Source organism: Falco biarmicus, chromosome 4 (genome assembly GCF_023638135.1).
Source record: "Falco biarmicus isolate bFalBia1 chromosome 4, bFalBia1.pri, whole genome shotgun sequence".
Taxonomy (NCBI): domain Eukaryota; kingdom Metazoa; phylum Chordata; class Aves; order Falconiformes; family Falconidae; genus Falco; species Falco biarmicus.
The window spans coordinates 16,006,079-16,016,622 of NC_079291.1; the positions used below are offsets into that span (position 1 = coordinate 16,006,079).

Here is a 10,544-nt window from a genome sequence, read left to right on the forward strand (position 1 = left end):
AGCTTGACTTGCATAATTAGAAGCTACTCAGCATATTACAGATGGTAAAATAATACGCCATAATTGTTTATTATTTTGGTTGAGTTCTGAGTAAAATTTTAATCAAACTGGTGGTGTTATTGAAAAAAAAAATGCAGGATTATGATTGACTTCCAAAAGTAGACGTCAGTTTGTGTTGCAGTGTTATGATTTCAAATAATAAACAGTGGTCTTCTGTGCTGTTGGCAAAGTTACAGAGTGCTAATACAAATCTAAATTGTGCCCACATTGTTCATGTTAGCATCCTACACATGGCATAAAACAAGCGCTTCAGAGATGTATATCTTTCTGTTTATAATGTGCTGTATGCTCATCTAAACACTCTTATTTCCTCCTAGGGGATTTGCTTTTAAAGTCAACTTTATTCTGATCTTACTTAACAAATTCCAAAGATTGAATATTCTGGTTAAAGCCCAGCTGAATGTTTGACTGGTTTCATTTTCTAGGTTTGGCGCATATGCAAAACAAACTTTGTCATCATCATCACTGGGATGTTGATGTGCTGCATCAGTCCTGGCCCGAAGTAGACCCAGAGTACCTTCAGCCATCAGATGTTGTGGAGATGTCTGTTCTGGTAAGAGTGCTTTCATGTAGGTTCAGTGGTGGCTAACCAATGTGTTACAAGCTCAGAGGATGACAAAACTTCTGCTCTTGTCGAAGTCTGTTCCCTTCTTAGGTGGCTCAGTGAAAGGTCGGATAGAATAGAAGCTGCAATTACCATTGCGCTAAGTAATTAAAATGGTTTCCTACATTAAAAAAATGTAGCAAGTCTGGAAGGGAGACTATCTCAACAGAAACCTTTTTGAGTGACTGCATATTAGTACCTGTGGGGCTTTGGCCAATTAACCACTGTGGGCAAGGCCGGTGCAGTCAAAATTACGATCAAAATACAGGTCCCTCCAGATTTTTTGCCTGACAGCGCATTTATGAACTTGGCTCTGTCAAAAAATGTATAAGAAGGTGACATTTCTGGTGGTACCTGTAGCGCTATGGTTGCCTAATACAACCTACCATAAGTTGGGTTAAGTTGCTGTGATTTTTGCCAAACGACGTTTCCTGTCTGCTTTGGGCTGAGCTTCTGGCACGTTTCAGCATTTGGAGTATTCAGCATTCCGTATTTGGAGGACTGAGGTTGAGGAAAAACAGGTATCCTTGGTAATGTCATTCCAGTTTCTCTTTGAGCTCTAACATCCTTTTGGTCTAGAGAAGGAGCTGGCAGCTCAGCAGAAGAGCGGACACGTAACTACGTTTAGTTAACCTGCAGTTCTCCAACATGTGTCTGTGCACATGCGCAGTGTAGTTTAGTGTCTTTTTTCCTGCCTCTCTAGCTAACTAGTCTGTATTCAGCATGCTCCCAGGCATCATAGAGCTTTATCATTAGAGAGGGCACAGCAGCAGGTGCCACTGCAGGCCATAGAGCGACTGCCTGGAGCCAGGCCTGTGGGATCCATGAGTAGTGTCTCAGCTCTTCCATCGACTCCTGGGCTCCTGGGCAACTTGCCTTCAGGTTCTTCGTGCTCAGGTGTTACAGTAGTCTGTAATGATGTAGTTGCGTACTATCAGATCTGCAGGACTCCTGCCTTTTCCACTGCTAACCACAGAATAACCTTTAACATACCATGCGGACATTCTAAGCTTAAATGTTTTAAATTAATTTAAATGTTTCAACTTAAAGACTTTTTGTGTTTCTGGACATTGAACAAAATGGAGCCTCTACAAGAAATGTTGTTTGGTCATGTAAAACTGCGTGTTCTATGTGCGTGTGTAAGAGAAACAGAAGCGATGCATTTTATCTGTATTTTATTTTGTTAGTTCCTTTGGGTAGAAGGAGTAAGGCAATTGGGTTATTTTTGTTCAGCTGGGTTTTTTGAGGATGGAAGAGATTGGTTGGATTTAGGGTACATCATGTTGATCCTTAACCAAAATATCTTTGCAAATAATTACATAGCTTGCCAGATCTCTCAGTCAGTCCACTTGAACAGAATGAGAACTGCTGTTAAAACACTAATTTTTCTAACATTCAACATACATCCTTAGCCGAGGCCACAGAATGTGTATTTTTGGAGGAAATTTTCAACTGGCTTCTTTTCCCAAACCAAGGAGGACTCAAGTGCCAACTGGGGTTAATAGCAGATTTAGTCTAATATTCCTGTAGGTTTACTGCTTGCTTCCTTCCTTCCTTCCTCTTTCTTCCTTTCTTTAAGTGATAAGTATTTATTTATACCAGTAAAAATCTTCACTGAGGTATAATCACTTTGCTCAAGCTTAAAATAAACCTTCACTTTCAAGCACAGCTAGCAAACATCTTAAATTCCAGCATTCAGTTTATAAGGAAGTCATGAATGAGAAATTGTGTAATTATAGAAACATCTTTGCAATTGTGGCTAAAGCAAATGAGTTATTAAATGTATCCTTAAAATAAAAACTTCAGCAATACAGGGAAAACTATGACCTCTGTTTTTAAGACTATACAAACAAACATGAAAACACCTAAACATGTCACTGGTATTTTTCTGCTGACATTAAAACTTCCTTCTCAAAAAAAGAAACCAGAAAAATAAAAATGAATTTTGCTTTAAACAACCATTATGAATTTTTTTTTGTTGTTTCTTTTCCTGACTGACTTTGTCAAAGCCATAACCTTTGTAGAAGTCTTGTAATAAGAGAAAAAACAACCCCTTTGTTGGGAGAATATGATGTATGTAAACACCTTCTTTAGTTCTGAGAAAGCAAGTGACTGGAAGACCACAGAGACAAGTTCCTTTTTCAAACTGGGAATAATTCTTGAAAATTGTGCCTAGGAGGTGTGCCTGGCTTTCTACTGTAAGAGGAAGGCAAGAGGGAAATATGGAGGAGGAGCGGGGAAAAGTCATCATAAATGTGAATATTTTAAAGTCTTGTGGACACTAGGTTTTTGTACGGCTGCAAAAATGAATAACCCTCATTAAACCAAGAAACACTTGACATACAGAGGAACTGGTAGCTGCAAAGAGGCAGTGTCTCTTCACAAGGCTGCACAGTCAAACTGAATCTGTGGGCCACAACCCTATTCTTCGCAAGGCATCAAACTGCCTCAGGCTGCCAGGGTTTTGCCTGCTGAGACATTATGGGTTTATTTCTCTTGACACAAAATACTTCATTATTTCCTGTCTGTGCTGGAGTTACGTCTCTCTGTATTTAACCCAAAGCAGCAAAAGGAACCAACTCGCTGCATCCTTGGCCGATACAGTACAGAGTGCCTACAAGAAAGACATTTAAATTCACTGTATATGCATGGTATCCATTACTTCAAATGTTACTGCAAAGTTGAATATTTTTAATCCTACCGTGTATTGTTAATGCTGTGAAAAATCTGACCTGAATGTAGTGTGCATTTCATCCTGTGAACACACTTCTGACTAGCATTCCTCACATTTTCTAGGTGGTGCAGAACTGTTAGCAGCTGTGGTCTTATAACTGATGTTTTTACAAAACAAAAAAAAAGCCGGTGTCGTTTTTCTTGCTCTGGCACACAAGGAAGGCCTAAAAGGACACGGATATTTATTTTCATTTTTGCTTCTCAGAAGGATTATACATCAATAGTAAAAAAATGTTTGAGTGGAATTAAAAATTCCTCTCTGCAGCCTCCAGGTGCTTATTTTTCAGTCTTTGATATCATTTCATCCTTCATAACCTCTCTAGTTCCCTCTGGCTCCCTCTAGATCCAAAATATTATAAAATGCCAAATGTGGTTTAAAAAAAAAATAAAATAAAAAGCAACAGCTTCCTTCCTCAGGGGAAGAAAGGACCCAAGCCTCACTTATTTCTCCTCTTGCAGTTTGCCATGGTTTTTCAGAGAAACGAGGCTGCCAGCACCCAAGTTTCTTGTGCTGGCACTTTTACCTGGAACTGCCGAGGGTTGTGATGGTCTAGTAAGATACAGACAGAGAGATGAAGACATAGTAGAAAATATTTTTCCTACTGAGAATCTAGCCCCGCAACTAAAAGAATATGTGAATAGAATGCTTGATACACACAAGTATGTGATGCAGATGCTTATTTTAAGAATGATGTTAATACATTTGACTTTGCATCATGATATTTATGATGAAAAGCCGCGCTGGAAACCTGTGCTGAAATCATAACCCATCTGCCATTTGATAGGATTTTCAGACTCGGCTGGCAGCAGGGTGTGGGAGGATCAGGAGACATGCTGTGGGAAGGTACACAGTGTCGGGTGGCCCAGGCTTCTCGACCTTTCTAGGAAAACACAACCACCGCAGTCATTTATTTGCTAAGTTGATTTAGACTGCTTGGCTTTTCTGTTGAGAACGGCACCAAACAGGCTAGCTGTGGCAAGGTTCCCCCAGCCAACATCCATCCACTGGGACGTGTTAATCTGCATCATGGAGGACAGTGAATGACATTTTAACTAAGCAGGCATAGTTTTGAACTGCAGGCTGTGTGTCCTAGCAGCAAGCTGACAAGCTTGCTTTATATTCTCACTAAAACTGTATCAGTGTGGATTTTACTGTTTTCTTTTTCATGGGGAATGCATTACTTCTCTGAAGTGCCCTGTCAAAAAGAACTACTTGTATGTATTTTTCACAAAAGCTCTAAAAATGAACTCTTCTGTGTTTTTTAAGGGATTTACTTTGCACCAGGTGCTAAAGGCAAAGATTAACACAGCCAGCCTTTTATGGTACCATGTTACGGATGCGTGTAGGAATAAAAGCCTATCTGTATTAGCACTACAAATTAATGTCAAGTCCAGTCCAGAAATTACTCATCCCAGCTGCATTTGAGACTTCATCTTGTTCCTTAAAAATCTGTCTCGACTTCCTCTCTCTGAGAATTGCAGAGATTAATTTATTTTCAACACAATGCAAACTAGGTAGGTGAAGCAGGTCTCTTGTCACCGGTGGTATGTTGCATACACGTATCCTGCATAAAATCCAAGTGAAAACCAAGCTGCATGCATTTTTATGTCTAAGCTGTATGAAGCAACATATATTCCTTTTAGATGATTGAGAACACATTACAATGATGTCTAAAGGTCAGATATCTGCAGTAGCTGCAGCAGATTTTTACGCAAGTAATTTGATCTGGATTTTTAAAAATCAAATTGATTCATTTGCTAAAATGTGGGATTGATATTCTTTTCATTAATCCACTGAAAGTACTCCATATAAATCTGAAAATTTTTGTAATAATGAATTTTATGCCAGTTCTAGAAAAGTAGTCAGTCAGGCTCTGTAGTCCCTGTCCATTTTCTGCTCTTACTGGGTGACAGAAAGGATTTATAAGATTATTTTAAAAATTAAGGTGATTCCCACTAAAGGCCTTACTCAGTTTTACTTACGTGATTCTGCCCTGCTAATGCAAAACCAGTATGGAAACTGCTCTGTAAACCAGCCACACACGGGAAAACATTACCTTATTGTCACCTTTGTGGTTGGTGTTGGCTTAGCAAGTCATGTGTTTAGTGTGAATAAAACATAATGAGTTAAAGCCTATTTTTCTAAAAATAAGTGATGATAGATCTTTCAGATACCTTTTCAGCTACAAATATTTTTATTTTAATGTCTTGCATGTGAATCCCAGTGAGGAATCACATAGCTGTGAAGAATCCAAATTGCAGCCTAGAAGTATGTACAAACCAAGACCCCGCCTGACAAACCATTATGTTCATGCTTATTCAGTATTCAGCTTGTGTAACTACTGTGGTTTTAAATGTAAAAGATTGCCGCATTGTGTAGCAACATGCTGCTTGCTATCTTCAAAACTAAGACTTCCTATGGCCACTTCTTCAATTTTCCTTGACTATCGTGAATCAGAGTTTCATTCTCTTTATTTTATGGTAGATGGACAGGAGGTAAGGAGAATTTTATCCTCTACTTAAAAAGGTTGGAGTTGGAGAAAAGAAAGTTTGATCCCTTTCTCTCCCTCCCCATGTAACAAGATGGACTGGATTCAGGAAATGAAATTGTATAAATCAGTCTAGTAACTTCTCTTTTTTCTTGTTTTCATGTCTGTCTTTTTCAGATCAATAACAAAGCTTGTGGCAAAGTTTTTGTTCCTCAGCAAGCAGCCCGCAATTTTGAAGAAGTGCACGAGCTAGTTCTTCAGAGTGAGCTTGGAGTCAAGCATCTCCAGGGACGAACCATTAAAAAGGCGTTTCTGTCTCCTAGAACTGCCCTTATCAACTTCTTAGTGCAGGAGTAGCAAAGGCTCTGCTGGACTGTAAAAGGGAACTGGAATATTTTGAGATGAAACCAATTCAAAAAGACCAGTTATGGTTATTTAAATCTCATGTAACAGTGGGGAAGAAATGTTATTAAAATCAAGTTGCTGCTAAATCTTCATTTTGTGTCACAGTAAGGTGCTGTTTGTCCCTATTCTCTGGAAGAATGCGAAGGAAGCGTAGAAGAATAAATCATTGTAACAGAACATAAATGATAATAAAGCACATGGGCATGGGGTTTAGTGTTAACCTCAGGAATATATCCTATTGGAAAGCTGGCTTGGCTAAATGCAGAGGCATAAATATGTTTCTAGGACTAAACAATTGCCCTCAGTGGTGCTATGGTCAGTCTTTGCTCCCTGTATCTCATGTTTGGGTACCCTACCATTAACTAACATTTTAAGTTGTAAGAAAATGATACTACTGACTGTTAATTCAAAAAAAGGATTTCTTAAGTACTGACCAATAGCCTTGGGCACAGCAGGTAGCCAGAGTGGGGTGGTTTGATATATTTCATATACGTTTCAGAGCCAAGCCAAGAGAAAGGTCAGGCTATTTAGCCAAGCCCTGCCTTAGCCAGGATCCTTCTTTCTCACTGGCATATTTGTGTTGGCTTATACGTGAGAGGTTGAACTTCAGCGAAGTGCTGGAGGTTGTTTCTGCATGAAACGGAATGGAAGTTACTTCCTATGCATGAGCCATCTCAGAGACTTTGGGGGGATTCAAGAAAGGGATGAGTCGGCTGCTAGAAATGCAGCAGTGGGGAAAGCAGACAGCACGCTTTTTGCCTCTACTCCTAGTTCTTGTAGTGCCTACATTGTAAAACTTGAAATATTTTTTTTTTCTGAGGCATTCATTAAGTGGAAATAGCCATCATGTTTCTGAAAACCGATCAGACACTCATAAAATACAAAGCCATTCTCATGCCTCATTTCAGCTATTTTATTTGTACACTGCATTGCCATTATATCCACATGGAAATGTTTATTGTATTTAGCAGATGCTTGCAAAAGGGTTTCCAAAGAAACAATTACAGGGTTCATTGTGTAAGAATGTCTTTTCTTCAACAGCCATTAAACTAAGTAGTCCAAAAAGCCAGCCATTTATGAGCCATTCTGATAGTGAAGAAGTGGACAGTAACAACCAGCTGGGGAGATACAGAGGTCTGTATTAACCCTCCAGCCCAGCAGGCATCCAGACTCTGTATTAGAGCAAGAGGAAACCAAGAAAAATCTCCCACGTTGAAGGTAAATGAGTCCAATAGATTCTGAGGCACTAGGATCAAGACGGCTCGCTATGAGTGTGAGTGCTAGCCAAGCAATGCCATTGTTGGGTTTGGTGTTACGCGTTTTTGGTACCGAAGGTCTAGCTACGTAGCAGAGATGCCAGCCTCAGTGAGCATCCTCAGAGAACATCCCTACCTCTGCAACGAAATTCTTCTGATTTCTGTCGCCTCCTGGACCACACTCGTGCAGATTTTCTCTCCAGCAGTCCTTTGACACAAGAATGACTAAGAAATGGAATATTTATAATGAAGATATGGTCTTTGCAGTTTAAGACTCCAGAAATCTCAGCCACAAAGGAATGCATTCAGACATTCAAACACAGGCCTTCAGTTGGAGTTAAAATAATTTGAATTCCAGTGTCTGCCTGACATATATGTTGTTATAAATTCATAAAACTCTCGTTCAGAAGCCCCTAAAAGGACTGTGAAAGAGATCCTTTGCAGTAAAATCTGTAGCACAGCACAGTCCTGCCTTTTTTTTTTTTTTTTTTCCTTCCCGCTGTATAAAAGTTTAACACAGTCTGTGGAACCATTTTAACAGAGATTTTCTTTGGGGAAAAGGTGGCGTGCTTGGTGTAAATAAAAAACTTGTAAAATGTAGAAGGATGAAGAAAGATGTTGTAAGGCCAGCAGCCCTATGGTGCCTTTAAACAAAAGCTGCAGTCACTGGGGCTGAGCAGCAGGACACAGCGTTTATTGCTGTTAGCACTGGCCGGTATTTGCTTTTGCGGGAGGAAGTGAATTGTAGATGACACTTGGTGATTCAGGCAAAAATCAAAATGAGGAATGGACTTCTACAAGCTAAAAAAGGCAAGGTGGTTCACAGCAGTCGCACAAAAAGTGTACGGTCAGAAGTCACGCCAGCGTGTTGACGGTAAGTTGAAATTCAGTGGGGTCTAGAGGATACAAAAAAGGTGGTGAAAAAGTGAGTGAGAGAGATGATGCAGAAAGCCTGGCAGAGCCTAATTCCCTGGTGAGCGTGTGTTTGAAAGATGGCAGAGGTGCTGGCCGTGGTGGCGTGCCGTTGTCCTGACAGCTGCTGACATTTCTTACAAGGTTAATCTGCTCTGAAGCACGATCCCATGACTCACAGATTTGGTCTGTGCCTAGATGGGACTGATCCTGATACACGGGCTGTAGCCTGTTACCGAGCCTTTTAAAAATAACTTATCACAGGTGCTTCTTCTCTATTTAACAGTTGTTACTTGTCTCACAGTGCAGATGGATCTTTATGCTGGAGGTAGTATTAAATGTTATTACGGATTGTGCACCCTTGAAGAGTTCAGTGTTTAACTACTATGGGAGTTTTAAGTCTGGGAGGGGATACTGGAGAAGTCAGAAGGAAGGGCGCTGGCGAGCCATCAGTGGAACTGCAGTGTGCTCGTCACACGCGTTAACATGGGTGTGATGCTGCTGTCCTTACTCGGTGATGAGCCAAAGAAGACGTGGGAGATTTGCTAAACCCAGTGGGACAGACCCAGGACAAACTACTCCAAGAAGCGCATCCATGACACCGAAGGGGCGTTTTCTGCATCCTGTTGCTCAAGGTGATAGAAGACTGGTCACAGCACTGATCCAGTCTGTCAAATTTCTTATTTTAAGTGATACAAAATGTAAAAAAGAAATATGGGCACACCTTCTACCCCAAAATCATTCACGCAACTGAATTTCCAAAGTCCAGCCTTCAAACATTGGTTCTGGAAAAATAAAAACTGGCAAAGTCCCGAAAGGTCACTATTACTTTTCCAATGCCACTGATTTCATGAGAAAGGATCTCAGGTGCTGGGATAATGGGGAAACTGAAATGTGCTGGAGACACCACCGTGTAGAAAAATGTGTTACTAGGCATGGGTGTTTTGTAGTCATCTCCATGACTGAGACGACACGAACATACCAACGCTGCTTTGCAATAAGGCAATAGGGCTTTTTACATCACATCAAGGAACAATGTTACAGCTTAGGTCGCTGGCTAAGGCAGTTCTCTAGCCAGGACAGCCTATGCTTCACAAAAAACCTATGTGAGGTTACTGGTGAACAAGCATGTGTTTTTCCAAGCCCTTCACCAGAATCCAAGCATGCTGATTTGGTGCAAAATAAAATCTCTGTGCTCTCTCAGTGACTTACGGGATTAAAGTAACGCCTCAGAAGTGACAGCCGGTTCATGACAGCTTTTTCTGATCTGACTTTGTAAAAGCCTGCTTGTTTCTCCTGGAGGGAGAAAATCCACAGATGATGCAGGTCATAGTGTCTCTATTCCGTGTTTCTCCTTCTTCACTGTAAAGCCTCATAGAAAGCTATCCCCCTTCTCTAAACTTTTTACAATCAACATGAGCTAGGAGGGATGTTAATTAGCACTTTGCAGGTTGTTCCTTCCTAGGGACCTTTGTAGTACATAAGTGTTTTCTAAAAGCTTGGCTCTAAATGAGGACAGGGGGAGAAATCACTGGGGTTTCTTTTCTGGTTTTGCAGTGCATTATCACAGTTCACACACACGGTTCAGGGGATTGGCTTTATTTATGTACGTGTACCAACTTGGAAGAGTAAATGCACTGGTTTTGCTGGATGCTTTTTCTGCTTCTTTATTTTTTCGGTCCCCTCCTGTTCTGATCTGAGCTGATTTTGTATCAAAGGACTGGGCTGTAAGAGAAGGGTTGAATGAATGAATGAAGCCAAGTCCATCACCAGAACCCAAGTGGCGATTGCACTTATGAGCCCACTGATTTCTACCAGTCCAGGTAACATCTGCTTTTGACTTTAAAAAATGTTGCTGGAACTGCAGCCATGTTTTGGGGCTTTTTTTATGGAAATGGGTTTTATGTCTCAAAGAAGAAGCATGAAGCTGATCACAGTAGATCGGAGGCAGTTTTTAGTGTGTCCCAGCTGTAGCAGGAGGAGAACTGAATGGGAGCATTATCTCTGCGCAGGAGGGCACAGGACCAACGCTGTCATCTGCAGCCCAGATGATAAAAAGAGATCTTGCCTGACATGTGGAGGAAA

The 10,544-nt window shown here is 40.7% G+C and overlaps 1 protein-coding gene across 3 annotated transcripts in view; it reads left to right on the forward strand.

Annotated features, from left to right (window-relative positions):
* The window catches only part of LARS2 (leucyl-tRNA synthetase 2, mitochondrial), an 88,630-nt gene extending 82,247 nt beyond the window's left edge, over positions 1 to 6,383 (forward strand). For all 3 annotated transcript variants that reach the window (XM_056336124.1, XM_056336125.1, XM_056336126.1), the window contains 2 exons: positions 486 to 613; positions 6,064 to 6,383. In XM_056336124.1, coding sequence (XP_056192099.1) covers positions 486 to 613; positions 6,064 to 6,243 — 308 coding nt within the window. In that variant the 3' untranslated portion in view covers positions 6,244 to 6,383. The remainder of the gene's footprint in view (positions 1 to 485; positions 614 to 6,063) is intronic.
* Positions 6,384 to 10,544: the final 4,161 nt, after the last annotated feature.